Source organism: Rhipicephalus sanguineus, chromosome 11 (assembly GCF_013339695.2).
Source record: "Rhipicephalus sanguineus isolate Rsan-2018 chromosome 11, BIME_Rsan_1.4, whole genome shotgun sequence".
NCBI classification, from domain to species: Eukaryota; Metazoa; Arthropoda; class Arachnida; order Ixodida; family Ixodidae; genus Rhipicephalus; species Rhipicephalus sanguineus.
In genome coordinates this window covers 6,548,785-6,572,537 of record NC_051186.1, presented here as the reverse complement: position 1 = coordinate 6,572,537, position 23,753 = coordinate 6,548,785, and the positions used below count along the sequence as shown (strand labels likewise).

General features: G+C 47.6%; 1 protein-coding gene across 8 annotated transcripts in view; it reads right to left on the bottom strand.

Annotated features, from left to right (window-relative positions):
• Positions 1 to 23,753, bottom strand: part of LOC119374269 (uncharacterized) — a 292,758-nt gene that overhangs the window by 234,517 nt on the left and 34,488 nt on the right. For 3 of the 8 annotated variants that reach the window (XM_049420340.1, XM_049420341.1, XM_049420342.1), the window contains exons 7-8: positions 16,788 to 16,925; positions 2,713 to 2,751 (exon numbers count right to left, since the gene is read on the bottom strand). In XM_049420340.1, the coding sequence (XP_049276297.1) occupies positions 2,713 to 2,751; positions 16,788 to 16,925 (177 nt within the window). Of the gene's footprint in view, positions 1 to 2,712; positions 2,752 to 12,194; positions 12,310 to 16,787; positions 16,926 to 23,753 lie in introns of all 8 variants that reach the window. The other 5 variants (XM_049420337.1, XM_049420335.1, XM_049420336.1 and 2 more) reach the window with 4 other exon arrangements.

The window sequence follows — 23,753 nt, the reverse complement described above, 5'->3', positions numbered from 1 at the left end:
TCTGTGCATGGCAAATACGTCTACCACAGAGCCATGATATTGCTTGAAACAGCTTCGAAAAAAAAAAAACACTACATGAATATCATGTAGTGGAAGGAGATTCCTTAACGCGTGTAATATTGCGTGGCAGAAGCGTAGAATCGCGCCAGGCGTCAAAACATGTGAATCGCGCAACGAGTGGGTGTTTTGAAGGCCCGCCCATTACAAAGCTCTCGGGCATATTTAAACGTGGTCAGCTGCAAAAAGCATCAACAAAGTGATCACTTGCGCAGCTTCGCGTGTTACCTTACGGACGCGTAGTGGTCCCTTCGCTGGTTCGCAAAAGGAAGAATTATGGCGTAGAGGGCACTTAAGAAGTGTACTTGCAGTGGGCCTTCTAGCATAGTTTGAAACGGCCAACGTTACGCGCACAGTCATTCGATTCCTTAAAAAAAAAACGGTTGAGCCATGCACCGAGAACCGAAGCTAGGCTAGCAATTGAGAAGGCGATGTGCACAGGGCCCGATTACGTTATCGCGTTGTACTCTTGGAGGCGATGCTCATGCGTCCTCCAAGTTTTGATTCGACATCGTTGTTGCAGTGAGACGAATCACTCTGCTTGTGTAAATATTGTATACACAGCTATCTCCCGGCGTCTCTACGTAGTACCTTTGGTGGAGGTGTGGGTATGTCCGAGCCCCCACCACGGAACTCCGCAGCGGACATCTTATTGGGCATTCCATCATATTGACTGGATGGCCTGTTGATCATAGTTCTTGCGAGGAGCCCCGCTCGCCGGTGTCACTAATCCAGGCTGTCTTGCGCGAAGAACTGGCGAACGCAGGCATTCAGCTCATATGTGCCCTAAGGCGTCCCACGGCCAGCATTTTGTGTCCTACCGCCCCCAACCAACCTATCCCAGATACCGTGATCTGGCGCACATGCAATGACAGGCCGACATGCTTCAGCAGCAAGGGGGCCACATTTCTCGCCATTCTCGCTGTCACTGACTATCGTCACCTAGTATGACGTACCGTGCAGAGGACACTCGATCCTTACCTTTTTACGCCCGTGATGGCCCACCGAACCTTAATGCTCAATCCTCGGCTCCACGATACGACCGCCCGCCGTTTCCGCAGAACCAGTGACGTTTTCGGTCACCTTTGCCCCGTCGCTCACCTTCGCGAATACCCTCGTCGTCCGTCTTCGGAAGACTGATCAATGAAGGCTATCTGCGAGCCCAGAGTTGATGCTGTATTGGCCTACCGACCTGGAAAAGCTGTGTTCGCTCTGGCTTTCGGACGCGGAAGTGAACTCTTTGGATGCAGAAGTGGACGATGTGCCTTTTTCGGCGTTTAGATACCCTGGCACCCAAATATCAGTAATGAGCGCTCACCTTTCCGCAAGTTTCCTGCGCCCGTCTTATCGTCTTTCGTTCGTGTTGCCGATGGCGGTTCATTTTCCGTTCTCGGAACGCGTGCTACGCGTTCAAGCTTCGCTTACAACAAGACCTCAGTTCTCTCTCGTTCTGTCCGAGTACCCCACTGATTTGACGTATGAAATCCCACGATTTTGTTCGTCCCTATCCACTCCACCTTGCACCGACATCGTTCATGTTGTTCGTCTGAAGCCTGATCGTATGCCGGACACTACTAATTCCTGTCTATAGTGAACGTTCTCCCTACTGTCATTGCTCGAGCGCACCGAGTCGGTGCTGTCAACTCCGGAGGGTATCTTTGTGTGCCGCTTAATTACGGCATGAAGAAGAGAAGGACGGGTTGGTTGCTCTTTCACCAACTTTGTTGTCGTGATTGTCGTGACCGCTGTGCTCGTTTAAGTAATGTAAATTCATTTATCTTCCGACGTCTCCCGGTAGCAGTATTTTGTAAGTGATTTGTTTTAAGTATCCGCTTTAGGAAAGTGCGTTCTCTGAATAAAATGAATGCAGTTGGGCATTTGCAAAACAATGTAATAAAATTTCTTTAAATGGTTTGCATGAAAACGTTAGTAAACGCAGCAACCCGTGTTTTAAGATTTGTTTAAATGATGTAGTTCTCTAGAGGATAATTCGCGGAGCTATCCACGACGCAATTTCAGGCGAGCCTCTTCTTCCTGCCTCAAGAGAACGAATGTCACTCCACGCTTGTCATGACTACAACAGATGAAAACTGTGCGCTGCCTCCTCTCCGGTCATGGCGGAAAACTTTCATTTCAGGAGCAAGTGCTATCGCGACATCGAGGGGATCTCGTAGGACATGCACGGCCCGACGAAGGCATGGCGGCGTCGCTAGTTGGCGCTCTTCCTCAGCGCTCTTTCTCAGGGCAGTCGAAATACTGCCACGTTTGAATGCCCCTATATTACCGAAAGCGGAAGGTGGCGCGTCTTATGGATGAATCTGGATGAATTCATTTTGTCGAAACGTTGGCTCGAGTTACATTACAATGATTCAATGATTTTTTTCATTGATAAACATTGCCATTTGTTGAATGGGCCAGTTTGTGCCAGCCTTACTGTCAGGTTTTTGATATTCTATTCTAAAAGCCGTTACTCACAACTCTCTTACGATAAGCTTTGTTCCTAACTTGTCGAATGGGATTGTATATTCTTAGAGAATGCTTTTGCATGGAAAATAACGTGCAAATACGCTTCTAGTACGCACCATTCATGCTGCGCACTATGAGGCACAATGTGTGCTTCGGACACGCAATTGTTGATCGCGATGTTTTACTTACTTGAGGACGCTTGTGCTCGTATTTGCCCATTCCTTCCTCCTGAAACAAATAAAAGCAAATTTTCATGAATGCTTGGTTAAACTTTGGAGAAACCGTTCTGCATTTGATAGATTACAAGCGAAGTGTGATAGAATACGCTAGGTGTGCATGTAACAATAACGCATATTCCTGATTGGAGATGAATACTTTTGAAGGGTGTCAAGGTATTGCCTTGAAGGGTTTCCTTGGAACGGATGAAAATATTATATCGTAACTTTGATTCACATAGTAGACATTTCATTAAAGGTAAAGTTGCCTCACTGTGCATATACAAACTGGGGGAAGTGCTGCTCATGCCTCTATGATCTCTTCTTACGCGAGTATTAGAAAAAAGTCACAGTTTCGCCACAAAGGCGAGGCAATGAATGCGATAGGAATAAATTGGAATGTAATGCGAAGAACGGAAAGCAGCTCGAAATTGCCAGCGCGCCGCTCGAGCCCAAAGGACGCACGAAAGGAACGCACACAGGAGGAGTGCGAACTATCATGCGTCGCAGCTCGACACTTGAAGCGCACTGCTCAAACATAAAGCAGGACGCACGACACGAACGAACAGGTACACAGATGACGAGCGCGAACTGTTACAGTTGTTACTTATTTCTTTTTGAACAGCGCGCTCCTTTCGCAAACGCACCCGCCGCAGTGAGCGAAGTGACCTTCGTACGCTCTGTGACTTCAGCGCGGATATCACGGGAAAAGCACAAGACATACAACCCCCCGCTCCACCCCCCCTCCTGCCCTGCCCCTTCCTTCCTCGAGATAAGCGCACGAAGGCGACCACGCCCTGTAGGGCGAAAGCAATGGCGTTCGCAGGAGCGGGGCGAAGACCTTTACGCGCGCCCCGCACACTTCGCGCCATCTCGGTGGTGACCAAGAATGCATGCTGAAGTAAATGGTGTATATAAGTAGATCGCCGCTAGCAGGCTGAAAGACGGTACTCTTCGTGGCCTAGCCGTCTTACGCCGCGCGCTTTGGTGCGAGAGATCGCGCGTTCGATTTCGCGCGTCGGGAAGCTGTTCTGAATTATTTTTCTACGTGGCTTATATATATATATATATATATATATATATATATATATATATATATATATTATATATATATATATATAATGTGACAGAGAGAGAGAGAAGAGACACAACTAAGCGGTTATCTTAATTTTATTTGGAGAGTTCCGTTTGGGCCGCTGAAGTGAAAGGTTGTTTCCTTCGCGCTCCGCGACTTCGAACGCGATCTCTACGCTTCCCTCAGCGGCCGCCCGGCCGCTTGGCCCCACGATTCTTGAGTTGGACGCGCGAGGCCATGCCTCGGAAGCCCTCTGGAAAGACCATGAAGAAGGCCGGGAAGGCTCAGAGAGCCCTCCAACAACAGGAGGAGCTTCCCGAGCGGCAGGCCGTTACTGCCATTGCCGACCGGCCACTGGAGAAGGCCAAGGAGGCGCTTCCAACCTTCCCAGGTCACTTCGGAGCCTACCGCCGCCACTGCGGCACCCCCTAAGCCTGCCTGCAACACCGCGGCACCTGCTGCCCCTGCGGCTCCTCGCCATGCAGCGATGCCTCAGCAGCGCTTGCGCTCGGGCACTCGAGCGGGACTCGAGCCCTTCCGGCCTCATAGTGATCCATGGACACGATACGCCACAGTCCAACGGAAAAAAACAGAACGAAGAAGATTACCCGAACTTCGAAGCCTGGCTAGCTGAAAAGCGTGCCACACAGCGTGCTGCCGCCCACGCGGCACACGCAAATACAAGCACGAGTCCGGCACAAGCGCCGACTGCGAGCCCCAACCAGCTGGAGCAGCAGGCAGTCACAACCATTGGAGATTGGCTGCTCAACAAGGCCAAGGAGGCAGCGCCAGTTGCCACCGACCTTTCCAGGCCAGCAGCTACCACCCCTGCAGCACAGACGACTCTTCGTCTCGTCCACATGCCGCGACGTCGGAAGACGAAGCCATGGACGCCACGGCGACCTCGCGTAAGTGGGGACGCGAGGAAGACGCAGCGGAATGCTCGCGGAAGCATGCGAGCACACACGCAACAGCGGCAACCACAACAACAACAGCTGCAGCAGCACCGGCCGCCTCCCCCTCCGTGCGGGACGACGCGGCGAGCCTGACGGCACCTCCGGCAGTTCACCTCTCGCATGCGGCCTCCGGCGTAATCGTGGCTGCGCCGCCTGCGGCTCCAGCGCGAAGGAAAAAGAAAAACAAGCGGAAAGCTTGCCCCAAGCGCCGGCTCCCGGCGCCCGAGTACGAGACATTCACAGCAGAGGCCCCGACAGCTCCGAGGCCACTCAACACCACGGTCGCCGTGCCGCCCCGTGTCGAAGCCCCCCGCCAGCCGAGGGCGACTTCTTCACCATCGTCTCCAAGGCAGCACAGCGGAGAGCCAGGGCACTCGAGGCCGCGGCTGTTGCAATCGATCCTGCCGTGGTAGGGACAGCCCTGTTCCGTCCCTCAGCCACTGGCGGTTCTTTCAGCGGATCGCCGCGCCTGACACTCGCGGCGGCGCTCGCTAAGCGGCCCGGTGTGTTGGCGGTGCGTGTCAACCACCGCCGAAACATCGTGGCTGCGGACGCGTCGACGTCGACGTGTTTGTCGGAGCTCCTCGCGATCAGGGAGCTCGGCGGCGTCCCTGTCACTGCCAGGGAGCCCGCGGATCGTCGCTCCAGCACCGGCTTCGTCTATGGCGTGGACGGTGACCTGATGAACGCGGAGCTGCTCGCGGGCATCACATCAGCGGTTCCAGTGCTCTCGGCAACGAGGTAGGGAGCCTCGGTGAAGATACGATACGCCGAACCGCTCCCACCTGAACAAGTCGTGCTGCTTGGCCTGCAGTTGCACGTGCGACACGTGAGACTGCGACTTCGCCAGTGCCAGCAGTGCGGTCGCTTCGGCCACGTTGCTGAGGCATGTCAGCGTAAGGGAGCGTGCATCCGCTGCGGCCGCCAACACCTGGAGGCAGGAGAGCTGCAAGCCCCGCTGCGTCAACTGCAGCGGGGCCCATGCAGCTGACTCCCCCACCTGTCCACGCTGGCAGGAGGAAAGGAGAGTGGCACGCTCATGGCCGTCACTCCAACGCCGCTCTCGAGAAGGGCGGTCAAGGCCGCAGTACGCGAGGAGTCCCGTGAGGTGCGCTCCTACGCTGCTACAGTTAAGAGCAAACTTCTCGAGGGCAACACCATGGATCCCGGCCTCGAGCGCCCATCTCCTGCGCCATGCGGATCCCTCCTGCCAACGGCGAGCTCCCCCAGGTCGAGCCTGCCTGCTGCCCCACCCGCTGCGCCTGCAGAGGACCCGCGGGACACCCTCATCACAAACCTGCTCGCCACCCTGCAGGCTGTGATGCAATTCCTTCCCGACAACCGCTGCGAGCCACCTGCCTCCAGGCGATCGGCGCGCGGCCCGGTGACCCCGGGAGCGAGTAGACGCGCCCCTACCCGTCGGGACAACCTCCTGAGGAAGCCCGGCACCGGCTGCTGCGGCGGACTACAACCTCGGCTGCGGCATTGAACCGCCACAGCCTCAGCTCTACGCCAACCTTGCCGCGCCCGCGCGTGCTGCGCACTGACACTTTTTCTCTTTTTTCTCTTCTTTTTCTCGCCCTTCCCCCACCCCCTAAGGCACTGCGTCGTGCTCCCTATTGGGCTGCAGAAATTAGGTGCCTTTTTCCTTCTTCTTTCGAACCACTACCACCAATTTTATTTGCCAACGGTTTCGACCGGTGGACCGGCCTTCGTCGGGGCTTATGAGCAAACACAGCGCTATGGGAATATCCAAAATCGTCGTGGTCACTTTTAGGTGAAGGAGGAAAGGGAGGAAATAATAAATCAGTCAAGTTGACAGCGGTGACGTATAGTGTGTCAAACAGTTCCTCTCGGCTCATTGGCTAGAGCAAGCAAAGAAGAGAATGGGGAAACAAGCGCCGTTTCGGCGGAGTAGAGCAGGTGCCGCAGATGCGGGCAAAAATAAAATAAATAAATAAAAAAATAAAATATAAATGGCAGAAGGGCAACAAACGCAGAGCGCGGCTTCCGCGGCGCGCTTTGAAGGCCGCGGGGGGCATTGTTGCTTTGCTTTGGTGGCTGCAATTACTTGCTGCGAGGGGTGCATCCGTGGCAGAGCAAGCCCCGATCCCACACCTTTTGCGGTCACATCCAGAGGCGGAAAAAAGGGAGTCGGTGTTCTTTTGTCGCTTACCCATTGCGTGTGTGTGGGGGCACAGATTGTGCATGCGCACGAGGCCGTTTGAGAACTACACGTTAACCCTCGTGTCTGTGTCGAAGTGGCGGCGTGAGTACAAGACTCCTGCCCTGTTAGCGCGGCTCTCCGAGGCGCCTGTGGTTGAAAAGATGTAGTGCATGTCAGCCTATCCCATTTAAAACATGAATTAATAAGTTAAGCAAACCGGTTAAAATATAGAAAGGACGAAAATGAGCATAAAACGAATAAAACGTTGCAAAAATATAATAACAAAAAGGCAAAGGTAATGTGTGGGAAAGGTATACATTGAATACTGAAAAGTCGGGAAAAAATAAAACATAAAAAAGATGAACATGTCAACAAAAAAGCACATAAGTACAGAATATGCAAAGGTCTCCGGTCGGTCCGCTTCCCCAGATGCTTGTTCGATACTCCATTTTAGCATACAGCACGAATTACAACGGTCAGCATTCATTTCCCGTCTACTAACTTTTGCATGACCAAAGAAACGAGAGGTTCCCCATATTTTCATTTATGCCGTGTGTCACTGTTTCAAATTTGTGGATGAAATAGGACTCTCTCTGTTCCCGTTCACGAGTACTGCGGAAGCCTGCACTGCAGGAGGGTGACACGTACTTTGTCGAATGAGTCGTTCTGGCAAACTCAGATGTTTAGAGAAAGGGAGATCTGGCAGAGTACGCGCCTGAGCTCTGTGGTTATTCAGACGTAGTCTAAACATTGTCCCAGTCTTGCCTATATACTGCTGGCCACAGACATCGCAATGTCGCATATATACAACATTCTGACTGTCACAATTTAGAGGTCCCTTAATTTTGAATGTGAAGTCAGAGGACGAGCCTTGGCAACACAGGCTGTGGTCATATGTTTGCAGACCTGGCAGCGTTGTTTTCCACATGGCCTGCAACCCGATTCCCTGTTTTCAGACTCGGTCGTCTTAGCTCTTACTAGGATGTCCTTTATGTTCCTTCCGCGGCGGTAGACCACTCGTGGCGGCTCCGTGAAAACTGAGGACAGGCGCGTACTCTGCTGTATAATGTTGAAATGTTTAGAGAGAATGTTGTTGAGGTGCGGTAGTGTGGACGAGTACGGGAGGACAAGGTTCGTTTGGTTCTTTGAATGGCATTGTTTCGAGCCCGACAAAATTCCGTTTCTATATAAACTCCGCGCCCGGCTTATAGCATCATCGATGATACTCTCTGGGTAGTCCTTCGCCACAAGGGCCGTTTTAAGATCCTCGGCATGACCTTCGAAATCTGACACGTCCGAACAAATTCGGCGGTATCGATGGGCTTGTGAGTATGGTATGGCTGTTTTGCAATGACGTGGATGGGTACTCTTAAAGTGAAGGTATTGATGGCGATCCGTTGGTTTTTTGTATAGATTTGTATGGATGCGATTCTCATTAATTTTAACAGTGACATCAAGAAAGTTTATGGTTGATTTCGAGTAACTGTGTGTAAAAGATATTGAAGGGTGAGTTGAATTGAAATCATTTATGAACGAAAGGAGACTTTCCTCTCCGTGGTGCCAAATAATGAATACATCGTCTAAGAACCTTTTGTAGACGAGAGGCTTCAATGTTCTGGTTGCAAGAAAAGGTTCTTCAATAGATGCCATAAAAATATTCGCGCAATTAGGAGCCATCTTTGTACCCATAGCTGTACCGTTCATCTAGAGAAAATGCTTATTATCAAATTCAAAGTTATTGTGGCTAAGTACCAACCTCAGTAGTGTCGACAGCGTGTCCTCGTCTAAGTATGTACTAGCGTTCTTGAAAGCTTGCATCGTTGCAACAATGCCATCTGACTGTGGAATGTTTGTGTAAAGTGACACTACATCGATTGTCACAAGGATGCTATCCGCAGGAACGTCGAGTCCGGTGATTTCGCGGAGAAAGTGGTTCGTGTTCTTAATGTAAGAGGGGAATAGTTGGAACTAGGTCCTTAATGATGAAGTCTAGCGCGCTTGACATTGTCTCTGTCACCGCGCCGTTGCTTGAGACAACTAGAACGGTCGGGGTGGTTGGCTTTGTGGATTTTGGGGAGCAAATAAAAACGGCCTGGGCGAGGTTTAATCAGGTTGCATTGCTTTGAGCATATCGGCCGTGATCTTTCCGAATTTAGTTCGCGGTTTATTTTTGATTGCAATAATTTAGTGGGGTCTTCTTCAAGTTCCGCATAGAAGTTCTTGTCCTCAAGTTGCCGGTAACCTTCTCTCAGGTAGTCAGCTTTATCTAGTATTACTACAGCGCCACCCTTATCTGCAGGCTTAATTACCAGATCCGCTCGACGGTCCACCGGTCGAAGCCGTTGGCAAATAAAATTAAGATAACCGCTGAGTTGTGTCTGTTCTGTTACTATATATATATATATATATTATAGTATATATATATATATATATATATATATATATATATATATATATATATATATATATATATATATATATATATATATATACGGGACACGACGGCGACGGCAAAAAACCATCCGAGTGTGTCTATATAGTTGCTATCGCAATAAAACAGTAGTTCGAACACTCAACGCTGTCCGACTTAGATCTTTGTCGTGTTAGCTCTGACAGATATGTTGCCAAAGAACGTACAAACTCAGGAAAGAACCGATGTAGACAGAAAGTGCACTTTTTCTTACCTACATCATTTTTCCTGTGGGTGTACGGTCTTTGTGCGACATATCCTACAATAAAATCATATGACAGCATCGTGCAGCACACACCATATGCCACCATCAATTGCCATAATCGACCATAATGATGGATCATGGAATCTACCATTCCACATGGTGGACATATTTTCAATACGTTATGTCCCTTCTTCATGCACATACCCACTAAAAAGTATGGGAATTCAATGCACTCATTAAATTATATTCATTAATTCGCTTTACAGTTATTTGATTTGATGCTTCCTAAAATTATGTTCCCATATTAAACTGGGTATTTCAAGAAATGTGTCCGAAATATGTCCGAAATTCTCCGAATTTAGGGAATTGCGATATTTGTTCAATGCCCTCGCAACTACTTGTTCTATAAGCGCAGGCATTTTAAGACGTCTAAAGACATGATTTGGGACAGTAATTAGGAAAGTTAAACTAATTAACTTTAAAATTATTGTAGTTAGACGGTTATGTTAATAGGAGAGAGAGGAAAAACAAACCTTTATTTTCGCATAAGGCGGGGCATTGTGAACGGTCGCGGCCCCTATTCCGGGGCTCTGCTGGCCCTTGCCATCATCTCTGCCCGTTGGCCCAGCCAGAGCTGAACCCCAAAGGCCGAGCTGGACAGCAGGGCCTACCACTATTCCTCTGTGCTCATGTTGTCGTGTTCTTCAATGTGTGGTGTACACTCTGACGCAATGTGAAACAGAGTTGGTGTGGTTCCGCACCACGGAGATATATCTCGGTATGCTGTGGGGTAGAATACATGATGAAGCCTATGTATATGGGAGAATTGAAGTCTTTCAGGCGAAGAACTCATTGCAGCTTTTAGATTTACAAAATGCGGCTTCTGGTAAAAATTGCGAAGCAATGAAATTCACCTAAATTCAGCGGCAAAACCGAAACCGAAACGCGGAAGAGCGTAACTGCCATATTCTTCTGAGACGTCCAGAATGAGTGAGCGTCGTTATATTAACAATCAGCCGAGTTCTTTGTGTAGGTATGCGGACTTCGCTTCCAATGATAGCACGCATGACACACATACGTTAACGAACGCGGAATAATTAAACCTCTGTAATCGCTGTCCTGGTCAGTGGCGTCATTCTGGTCGTCTGCTTGTTGCGTTCATCGGTGCTTCGGTTTCGCCATTTATTTGGTAAAAAATCATTACAAAAAATACTAGAGGCCGCGTTTTCTACATCACAAAGCTGCAATTGGTTCTTCACATGCATAACTTCAATTCCGCTATTTGACAGTACCGCCCAACTCCACTAATGAAAAAATTGGCCGCGTATCTGCGTGCTTCACTGCAAATGTCGTGGAAAGACGATAGTCTTCTGCCTGGCCGTTTCTGCGCCGTTTTAGCGCAGCCTAAGAACACTGGCAAGCTAATACCTAGGACTTAAGAATACTGACTAGGTATTTAGAATTACGGATCTATGTATTTTATAATAAAAGAACACACCACATAACACATACGTGTGGATGTTGTGCCTCAGAGATGCGTAATATTTGCCTTTTGATCGACAATGTTCACATGTATGAACGCAGCTACCAGTTCAAGATGACTGGGCGTTCAGCAAGTGCTTAAACTATGGCCGGGTGGCTGAATCGTGTGACAGACAGACAGACAGACAGACAGACAGACAGACAGACAGACAGACAGACAGACAGACAGACAGACAGACAGACAGACAGACAGACAGACAGACAGACAGACAGACAGACAGACAGACAAACCAAAATATGTGTGTTTCCGTATCGCAAGAAAGACTATCGTCTTTAAAAAGTTACCTACCACCAGCCTCTGCTGCAATACCTTCAGGCCCAATTCACGCTCGAGTCGCTCTTCCCCGTTTCACTGTGCGGCTACCGCTTCGTCCGCGACAAGGGAAGATGCTTCAGAAGGGACGATGTTTGGAAGTGTTGGTATTTCACCGTATTTCATAAACAAGAGCGCACTAACGAACAGCAAACAAGATGAAGACAGGGCAAGCGCTTGTACTGTCTTCATCTATTCTCGCGTTCCTTTAGAGCGCTATGGTTTCTGAAGTATGAGATAGTTACGCCATCTATAGCAGTATCTGGGAATCGGTGCCTGATAGGCAACGCGGATACTGATCTGTCGTGAGGCCCAGCTCTGGAACAAGCTCCGCTTTTAAGATTAAAACAGCAGCAAATTCTCCCTTACAGCGCGAACGATCTGCCTGGTTCACTGCTGTTCAATGATTAATGGCCTATAACGCGGCTGGTATTCCGCTTAAACGTTTGAGGCGTCGTCCCGTGTGCGTGTTATATCCAGTCATTGGTGAAGTTAAGTACGACGTAACTTGAGATACTTTCGACGTAACTATGAAGCATGCAATATGCACTAAAGCATAGTTCAACCTTATAAAAAATCTAGAAAGAATATAGTCGACTCATAGGCTGTGGCAAACAGTGCATGTAGCAGTATGTTTAGCTAAAGCTGAGTACCCGCTGAATATCTATGACTTACATCTTTGTAGACATGAACAATAAACACCGTGAAGAGGTTCACACAAATCTTACATCGCAAGGCTCCGCCCCAAACACGTCACAAAATTCATCTCTAGTGATTTTTGGTGGTTTCGGTATGGGATGGCTCGCCTTCTTGGAAATCTTGCTTGTGATGCACGTCAACCGGCTGAAAGAATGTTTGAATATCAGTACGGACGTTTTGTTGCAGTATAATAGTTATTGCCAGAGCGCTGTTCCCGTATGATAAAGAAGCCAAATAAGCTCGAACAGAGACGCACTGCAAAAAAAGAGGAAAAAGAAAGCAGACACGACGCAAAGGCCTGTGTTATATTGATTCATTGGTTTGATTTCGTGGTCTTGCGCTTATATTTTATTACGTATACATCTTACGATTCAAACACTTTTTAATGTTATCCAATGCATACATTTTGACCCCTGCATCCACATCATACCAAAAACTTAATGTCCTGCATTGAAGCGTGTTACTGATCGTATGCTACAAAATGATTACATCGAGCTTTGTAAAAAGATGGGCGCACGTATGGCACAGCAATTTGTCTGTAAAATGCTAGAACAGCGTGCTTTTGCACGTATACGAAATACTGTATATACATACATGCGTATTTAACCCCCTCCCCTTCTACCCCCCCCCCCCCCCCACACACACACAAGTATCCATCTGATCTTCAAGAGGAACACAGACAAAAATTGCATAATCAGCAAATGACGCACGGCTTAAAAAAAGGTAAGGCAGCTTTGCAATGGTGGTGCCAAGCCCGAAGAAAGTGCGGAGCTGGGCAGCCTTCTTCAAGGCTTCTGGCATAGCGTGCGTCTTTCAGCTCCCAAACACAACGGCGCTTCAGTCTTAGTTGTTGCCAACCTAAACCTCACCTACATATACTACTTGATCTTACCACTCGACAGCCTCGCTATTAAAATGAAACAGGAGCATGCTGGTAGTTCTACCAAGAGCATCGAGCTCGGCATCGACCACGAGGAGCGAGAGGCTTCCTCGGAGGTCGTCTTGGGGACGGTAGGTGCGCATTCTCGCTCGCTTTTTATTGCATGATCCCAGCAAAAAAAAAAGATAGAGAGAGAGAGAGAGAGAGAGAGAAAGAAGCACGAGCATGATGGGAATTCTGCCAAGAGCAACAGGAGGTGGCGCGTTTGGTTGAGATTGGCTTGTGGGCGCTAGGCGCGCTTCTGTTAAGTTTTTCGTCTCCACGATTGTAATCAACTTCGAGGACAAACTAACGAGCATGTCTGATTCAAGTTCTGACGAGGATCACAAGATGTGAACCCTTTTAACGAGCACACGGCAACAAATAATGTGTTTGTAGAGGCCGGGATCATTGGGCACTGTCGCAGTGAGAGTAGCAATAATAAAATCAAGGAGCTCCGTACCATTACTTCGGAAAGTCACCTTCAGATTAATGGACACTGATTCATTTAATGATTGATTTCACCCACATTTGCGTACAGCTGCCAGGCCTGTATTGAGCACGGCTTGCTTGGGCATTTTTCACACTGAAGGAAACATATCTGTACGCATTGCAGAAACAGTGAAAAAAAATTGACGAAGCTTGCACTATGCGGTGCCAGGCTTGAAACAGCGGAAGTGGACGACTCTGAAGACTAATCTGGCTGCTTCTAGGTTGTTTCTAGACCTCTGCTAGGTGATTCAGGTTGTTTCTACGTGACTTCTTGGTCATTGCTAAGCTTTATGTAGGTTGTTTCTACGTTGATTCTCAGCGCAGAGAGGTTCGAGTTAAGCCACAGACAGTCACCACACTACACGGACGTCCTCTACTCCAGAGACGAAAAGTTGCGCTGAAACCAAGCGTTCGCGCCTCTCATACATCACGGCCATGTCGTTGGCGTAGGCCTGCCATCGCTGCAGGGTCTTGCCACCGTTGCCTTTCCCGTTACCTAGTATTCTCTTCTTGCACTTATACATGGCGGTCATTGGCTCGTCGCGGTCGTTTCGCATCCATTTGCTGTTGAGCTAAGTGCTGCCTTCTCGATTTTTAGTTGACCAGTGATGAGGAGTGGGACTTACCCGCTTTCTCTGGCACATTTGTTGGGATAACTGCTGCCTTCTTCGTATTTAGTGCACCAGTGTTGAGCAGTGGGATTAACCCAATTTCTGTGGCATATATCCGTTCATGATGATGATAGTTGTTTTTGTTCGTCGGACAAGGAACGATTTGCTAAACAGATTCGCTGTGACTACTCTCACTGAAATACATGTGATATATTCAACATTTTGAGAAGTCATTTAACGGGGAATGTCGCTAGAGCCAGCTTTTCGACAGGCTGGTCTTTTCTTCGTCAAGGCAATGCTGCTGCCTTGACGAATATAAGTCAACTTTCGAAGCGTTGTCTTGAACTACACTCGCTGTTCAACGATTTTTCATCGCCTCACGCCTCCATCTTCCCCTGAACTTCTCCCTTGTTTGGTACTCAAGTTATGTAAGAAAAACATGTGCGCCGTCATAACAGACGTGATTGAGTCAAGTACCACGTGACCGGCATGTGATTGTTAATCATTTTCGCATTGGTTCGGATATTGTGGGTTCAATGTTTGCTCATTAGGCACATATTTGAGTTGTGAATTAAAACTGCTTTTGCAGATTCACACTTTCACACTACGTGTACGTCATTGTTTTTATACGAAGCGTGTAAATATAAAGAAAAATGTCCAACTTTGGCTTGTGCAGATCGAGTTTGGTCTTATTGAGAAGTCGGTCGGCTTTTGTTTGGGCGCGTAACAGCTGGCGAAAAAAATTAAAGCATGGTCTACGAAAATTAACGAACGGCCGCGTCGCCCGAGCGGCCAGCGGACGGACAAGAAAGCACGAACGCATCCCGCTTGAACGTGAAGTGGTGAAGGAGTGGTACCGCAGCGTCCCGTTAGCACGTGACAGCTCGTCGTCAGAGTGGTGCAGCTTCCAGGTACACCAATGGTGTTTCTCCGCCACCTACTGCTTCGAGCGGGATGACACCGACTAATAAAGCTGCTACGATAGAGACCGCAGAGAGGCAAAGACGTCCACAGGCGAGTGCCGCGCTTTGGTGGAGGGAGACACACGCCAGCGGGAAGCGGAATGTCTTCGCGCCTTCACGGCTCAAGATACGCCCCTCTGCCTCCCGCATTTCTGAGTGCAGTGTGGTAGTGTATGCGTGAGCTCAGGAACAGGTTACGCCCTTACTGTAGAGCTTGCTGTGTCTCTCCTCAGTTGATGACGCTTTGAAGGAGTGCCTACCGAGTACCAGCGTTTATTATGTGGCTGTTGATGCCATCCGTGCGCGAGATTCACCGTATGTTGTGTCTAGGTACATGATGTTAGCAAGTTTAGCTACCACAACGGTTAAGTCATGATCTTTGGCGTTAATCGCCGGGATGGAGATGTGCCATTAGGCGTCTACGTAGGTCCTTCCTACGTCAAACGGTGCTATAGCTGCAAAACGCCTGCAGACATTGTGCAAGCTCTCATATATCAATGCACAATAAACAATCAACTGCTTCTGTCAGACGCGTTTGACTTTCGTATTATACCGATTTCTTGACGGATGGATCAGTCATTTGTTTTCACATACGCGACGCCACAAAGACGGAGTCAACGGAGTAGACTGGGAACACGCATGCTTAAATCGTGTTATATTTTTTGGACCGCATTAATCATATCTCAGGACGAACTCGAATCATAGGCATTTAAAGTTTTCTCCTGTAAAATGTGGATGCCAGCGTAATACAACAGGTTAGACGACTTGCATGAAGCAAGCAGACATCACGACAGTGTTAAACTGGCATACTAACTGTACATAGTGTTACATTACAGATACAGTAGCAATTGTGACAATGCAAAACGTAGGGAAAGTGGACGAGGCGCGTATAAAACAACCCTGAAAACGCACGCATAATGACATCGCCGAAAGGCACAACACTTCTCCAAATATCTCCTTGATACCGGACGGTACAGTGTTAACTTTACAAATTAGGGAAGAACCTCGTACTTCCCAACATGCTTGCGAAAGGAAGCCCGAGTGTAACAGTGTCACTTCGATGCCAAATGCGTGGCCTCGCAGTAGAACGTAGTTAGCCATTGTAAGATGTCACAGGCTGTTAACTTGCACCTTGTGATTGTTCAGTCGGATACGAAATTATGTTTCTGTCTGGCTAAGATTCCTCATGTTGCACACTGGACATTCATGTAAATAGAAGATGTTAGTGGTGTGAGAACTTAAGTCAACATTCCTTCCAGCAGTAATAATGTCATGTGTATGTGTAATAGTCGTCGATGCGATAATATACACTCGAATTTTAAAGCACTACGGGGTACATTGGAGGGAGAATAACAAGCTGGTGTAATGGCTTCAGTGTTTGAAGAGGTAACTTTATACCATTCCCCTCTTGTAAAAACGTTCACTCCATACAGATTCCTTTTTAGGCGCTTTTCATCGCTACTACCGCAAGAGATTACCATGAAGTAAAGTGCAGTGCGAGGTAGCACTGCATATAAAGGGTGTTTTGTGGCATAACATTAGCGATAGAAAAAAATGTTAACATTGCAATCACATTTTTCGATCGAATACTTGTTGATTGACTGTAAGCATCGTACAAACCGCTTTTAAGCATCTTACCTTAATGCTCTAGGCACAAGATCCATGGTACAGTAAGAAAATTCTAAAGGAAGACGCGGCACGACTGACCCCATCAGATATCCGCCGGAGGCTTGGCATGGCACGGCAAAACCATAACCGTCATAGTCTACGCCCGCCCTGTGTGGAAAAACCTTTTGTAGATAGCTCAATACACAGCAATAATGACATGGTATTCAAGCCTGCAATGTCTTGAAGTACATGCAGTACACTTTAGCGTACTTGGCTTCAGTCATCAAGACTACAATTCATGCATCACGCATTCATACATTATTACAAACAACTGTTTCACTTACTAATGCTATGTCGAAAATTCCGTATGATAGCACAATGAGATGGTTAGTTATGAGGTGAGTGTAATCACAGGTCATGTGCAGCAGAAAGAAAGGTGAGTGTAACCACAGGTCATGTGGCAGCAGAAAGAAACACTTGCGAATCACTCCTTCTAGAGCGTTACCGTGAAGTTTATAAAAATACGACGTTGAAAGCCGTGCATATGTCGAATGCTACTCCAGAGAACAGTATACAGTCCAACACATTTCTCCTCAAGGGCACTAGCCTGCAAATTAGCAGTGTCGAACTTATTACACCTAGATCGCCTTGGCCTAGGTAAACGCAAGACGAGCTTACTCAAGCTTGCATGACTGCGCACATTTGCGTACGTGCTGCAACATGAAAATCCCATTCGATAATGACACTGCTAAAATTGTAATAACGCCTAGGAGTTCACCTTTAATGTGTTATCTAGCCACGCACACTATGGCGCCCACTCCGACTTTCCGGCCAATGAAAATATGGCCAGGACAACTACTCAGGTGGTACTGGCCAAACTTATCACCCTATCCGCTTGGAATAATAATGAGAACTAACAGACAATAATGCCAAGGAAAGTATAAGAGATGTCATTTGTAACAATTGGGAAATAAATGTAAAGAAAGTAAATTGGACGAAAAGATAACCTGCCACCGGCAGGGACCGAACCTGCGACCTTCGAATAACGCGTCCGATGCTCTACCACTGAGCTACGGCGGCGGTCATCCCCCCGTCCACTTTATAGGGTATATCATCATCATCAGCCTGTCCACGCCCACTGCAGGGCAAAAGCCTCTCCCATGTTCCGCCAATCAACCCGGTCCTGTGCTTTCTGCTGCCACGTTATACCTATGAACCTCTTAATGTCATCTACCCACCTAATTTTCTGTCTCCCCCTCACGCATTTGCCATCTCTTGGAATCCAGTCAGTTACCCTTAATGACCACCGGTTATCCTGCCGACGTGCTACGTCCCCGGCCCATATCCATTTCTTCTTCTTGATTTCAACTATGATATCCTTAACCTCCGTTTGTTGTCTGACCCACTCTGCTCTCTTCCTGTCTCTGAAGGTTACACCTATCATTTTCCTTTCCATCGCTCGCTGCGTCGTCCTCAATTTAAGTTGAACCCTCTTTGTAAGTCTCCAGGTTTCTGCTCCGTAGGTAAGTACCGGTAAGATGCAGCAGTTATATACCTTCCTCTTGAGGGATAGTGGCAGACTACCATTCATGATTGGGTAATGCTTGCCGAATGAGCCCCATCCCACCCTTATTCTTCTAGTTATTTCACTCTCATGGTTTGGCTCCGCGGTTACTACCTGTCCTAAGTAGACGTACTCCTTTACAACTTCCAGTGTGTCGCCCCCTATCGCAAAGCGCTGTTCTCTGCCAAGATTGTTCCCCGTTACTTTCGTTTTATGCATATTAATTTTCAGATCTACTCTTCTACTTTTCGTATCCAGTTCAGAAATCATGAGCTGTAATTCGTCTCCCGCTTATATATGTGTATATATGTATGTTTAAATCTAGGAATTTTAGTCAACACCGATCGCAGACATGGCGGCGAGTGTGGAACACTCGTTTTCTGCCTTTCGGCACCACGTAGCACGTGATCTTATTACGAACTGTCAGCAGACCAACAATTCCTCGCATACTACCTGATGACGTCAAGTCCGCCAGAACGAGACCCTTGCTATGAATGAAGGAAAGAATACGGCTTTTAAGGGCTCGTTTTCCAGCGAAAGCTGATATGAGATCATTTCAGCAGCCGTTTTTGGCGCCGTAGTTGTCCGCCGCCGGTGTTCGTAACCACTATCGCTCGAAATAAGAAAAGAATTCCAGGATGGAACGAGGTTCGAACCTGGGCCCGCTGCGTGGGAGCCCAGTATTCAACCTCTGAGCCATGCCGTTTTTTTATTTATTGCCGGTTTAATAACGTCACATGTACATCAGTAACAGGCACCACTTGCAGTAATACAGAATGCTACAAGAATCTGTCAAGATGGAAAAAAAATTACGGGACTAGTTTTCTTTAAAATTCCTTAAGGTATGCCAGATTTTCAACCCTGGCCAGCCAGTCAGGAACAAAGTCTTGCTGTTGGAGCACATCTATGTATTGAGGAATGCTCTCGCGAAAAAGCACACGAGCAGGTCGCCTGTCAGGGTCGCAGTGAAATCCGGCCATTATCGCCCGCCATAAGCAGTGGAGGCCACGAAGCATATTAAGGTCAAAGGGCAAGCCATCTTCATTATCTATTTGCAAAAACCTGATTCCAAGTGGATGCAGAGGAAAATCTTTCTTCAGCGTTCGCTGTAAAACATCCCAGTGGTAGACCCCTTCCCAACAGTGCAAAAATACGTGATCTATTGTCTCCAGTTTTATACAGGTAAAACAATGAGAACCCCACGGCATGTAAAAACCCCGTTCTTCCAAGAAGGTCCGTACTGATAAAGTACCCGAATGTAATTAAAAGAGAACGTTTTCGCCCCGAATGAATTTGCATTTTCTTCACTCGTTTGAGTACATCTTTTCCTTCGCCTCCACTGTTTATTGACCTATATATAGGCACTGGAAAAATCGTATCACATATGTCTTTATAAAATTTCTTTCGAGTGACTATAAAGAGATATTCATTTCAGAACCTCACTGACAGAAAACGGACGCTGTCCACAACATGCTTAAAAAAAGCCTCGCGTGGCTCCAAGCATGTTTGCAGTGCTAACAACAAAGTTAGATAGCACGCGACAAAGGCGTAGCTGGCACACTGTTCGCAGAAAAGAATCTCGCACGTCCCGAAAGAAGAGAAAGCGATTAACTAGCTGCCGGACAAATAGATGCGACAAGCTAAGTCCCCCTGCTTTAACTCGTCTGAACAGATTCGATCTACTGCATCTTTCCCAAGTTGACCCCCACACAAAAACAGCGAATACTCTATGAAAACGTATTGGTATAGCGCAGCTCAGTTTGAGCATAAAGAAAAAAGGCTTCAGCGAAGAAGGAAACACAGGCAACAGGATGAGCGCTAAGTAGGAAAAGGGCCCGTTGAACTAGAAATGAAGTCGACAACGGGCCCTTTTCCTACTTAGCGCTCATCCTGTTGCCTGTGTTTCCTTCTTCGCTGAAGCCTATTTCTTTATGCTCAAACTGAGCTGCGCTATACCAATACGTTGTCATAATGCACCAACTTGCCCATTCTGCAGTACTTGTCGACTCTATGAAACTTTTGCACATCCACTTGTGTACAACTTAGCGCTTGCATCACATACCATAACTTGCTCATAAAAGAACATATTGCATGCAGTGGCTCTCGCAAACATTGAGAGACAAGTGGCGTTCCATCGTGTTGCTTTTTCTCGCATTTGCTGTACCTGCTCTGTCCAATATTCGTCGGTGCTTTTATAGTGTTGAAAGGGTATACCTAGGTACTTTCCCGGACTTCCAAACCACCGAATGTTGGCAAAAACATCTGGTAACGATGACCATTCACCATGCCGTCGCTCCAGACACTTCCCCCAGTTCACACGACTTCCGGTAATTTGGCCAAATTTCTTAACAACGTCAATTGTCTCTTGTACACTTTCTTTCGATGTACAACGTACTGCCACGTCATCAGCATACGCCAAAACCTTCACTTCGGCTTTCAGTAGCCTAAAACCGCGAATGCTTGCATTGTGTACAATGGCCAAGCATAAACTCTCGATGTAAAGGGCAAACAATAGAGGGCTAGCTGGGCAGCCCTGGCGAACAGAACGTTCTAGCTTTATAGCAGCTCCCGGCATCTTGTTAATGATTAATCTAGTGGTACATCTCTGGTACGCCAGGACTACTTCCTCTATAATTACCGATCCAACATTAACATGGTAAAGTATGGCAAATACGACATCATGTGGTACACAATCAAATGCCTTTTCGAAATCAATCTGTAATATCGCTACAGCTGAATGAAAAGCATCACAGCATTCAAGGACACAACGCATCATGTGTGTGTTCGTCAAAATGGAGCGCCTATTGATGCCACACGTCTGGTGCTCACCAACTATTTCTTTAATAACGGACTGCAATCTCCCTGCAAGTACTTTCATGAGTATTTTATAGTCGGTGTTAGTGATATGGGTCTGTACGACGTAACTAATTTTAGCTTTGCTTTTTCCTCGGTCTTCGGAATGAGAACTGTGTGTGTCTCCGCAAATGACGGCGGTAATGTTTTGGCTTTGTAAGCTTCCTCGAAGACAGCTAGCAAGGCTGATGATATTTCTTTTTTAAACGCCTTATACCATGCTGCACCCAGACCATCTGGTCCAGCCGACTTTCCAGGAGGGAGACAATCTATTGCGTTTTCAATTTCCGAAACTGTTATGGGTAATTCCAAATTCTTTTTTCGTTTTTTTGAGATAACTGTGGCATCCTTCCAAGGAACGCGTCTTTGAAAAGAACTACGTCTACTGGTGCAGCAGCAAAGAGACATTTGTAGTAGCGAAAGAAGGCGTCTGAGATAGTGCTGTTAGTAGTCAGTTCGATATTATTTTCCTCTATTACTTCGATATGGTTTCTACGCGCGTGCGCTTTTTCGATACCAAACGCGCGTTTAGTGGGCGTCTCGTCCACCGCCCACGCCTCCGCTCTTGCACGCAGACGTGCTCCTCGGTAGCGTTCCTGTTCGAATATTTCAATTTTGTGTTTTATGGTTCGTATATCGTGCTTAAATGCGCCAGGCTGTTCACTTTCCAGTGATATCAATTCCTCAAGCGTTACTTTAAGTTCGTTTTCTTTCGTTTTTTCCTCATGGTTCAAAGTACAAGATCTCGAGATGGCTTTCATTTTAACGCGTTGCTTTTAAAAGTTCCCATTCTTCGCCGATATAACAGCCATCAATCAAATGAATATTGTTAATGCTGTCAATGACGTAGTTGTTAAAATTGTCAGCATGAAGTAATCTCGTGGTTAACTTCCATAAGTCCCAATTAAATTTATTGTCCTTTTGCTTCAATCCAACGTTACACTGGACGAGGCAATGGTCCGAGAAGGAAACAGGTACAACTGCGTAACTATTGCTTTTGGATACCGCGAACCCTTCCATGTACATCCTATCCAGACGTGCATGACTGGTTCCCTGAAAATGAGTAAAACGAACTTCGAGTCCTGCCTCGAGGCACTCAGCTACGTCTTCCAAATTGGATTCATTAACTATATCCTTGAGGAGGTCAGCGCTTCTGTCACGAACCGACCGGTAACTCATTCTATCATTCGCACTCAATACAGTTAAAATCACCCAATAGTACAAGCTGTTCTTGCACACATAGATGAGGCTTAAAGGGGCCCTGCAACACTTTTCGAGCACGCTCAAAAAGCGCTGCCGATCGGTAGTCGAGGCTCTCGAGAACAGGTGAGCCAAATATTATAGCGATGCGCACGGCCTGGAATTTACAATAAATTCTCAAAGTCAGCTGAAAATCGCTCCCTCTTCTCTCGACAAATGATGTATTAGTCCGCAAAATATGACGCGATTGTCGGCAGTTCCACCATTGGCTGATGTTATAATCACGATAACACCCTCATTATTACTTTCGTTGTTAATTTTGAGTTCAATAAGTAGATAACATGTATGTTTATATTATGTTATCGCGTTAAAAACACCGAACAAACATTAATATTAGCACTTCCGGTCTCACCGACAGCTCGTCTGCTCGTAGTTGCGTGGTTCCGTTTTCTTCGCCATGCGCAGTGCCGAAAACGTGAATATCTCTGTGCTTTTGACCATCGCCGGTTGCCGTTGAGAGTGGCAGCCGTTCGAGTGTTGCCTCGTCAGCTGAGAACTGCATCGTCGGCACGTTCTCACGACCGACCGAGGCACGGGCGCAGCGTGTCTCCGATAACAATGCTGGCGTCCGGTAATGGCGGCGCTTCGGGGTCGTCTGCCAGTGCCGTCTTACGAGGCGGTGTATCGGAGTATGGGCCGAAACCGATCTCAGCTGTCATTCGTTCCAAACGAGCGCGCACGTTTGCTTCCATGGTTGGCAGAGCGATGAAAACACTACGGCGTTCGAGGTGCACACCCAACATTACCAAACCGACGCGCAGTTTTCAAGCACGCGCGATACACAGCGCGATCGACTCCGCTCGACGAGAACGACGCAAGCCGACCGGAAGTGGCGGCACAGACCACGTGGTTGTGCCGAGACGCCAGAGAGAAAAAAAATGAAAAAAAATGCCGCCGGCGCTGACGTCGCCTCCTCGCACCTCCGCCCTCCCTCCCTCGCCTCACGCCGCGCGCAGCTTTCCGCGCGCTCGCTGCGTTGAGTTGAGAGAGAAAGCTGCGGAACGTGATCTCTATAATTTGGTAACACCACTTAGACGTGACGGATTCGAAAAATTTTTGCGGCATATGGCTCGTGAAGAGTCATACGTCAATAATGGGACTATTCCAATATAACTAAGAAAGGTGTTGCAGGGCCCCTTTAATCATGGCAAAGAAACATTCACGCTCAGCTTCCACGTTTGGCACATAGACACAAATGACACGCCATTCGATGGAGCTTGCAGTAAAATCACAAAGAACTATTCTGGCCGAGTCACAGGAAAAGTACTTTTGAACAATAAACACCGGAACCTTTTTACGAAAAAGCACACAGCCAGCGG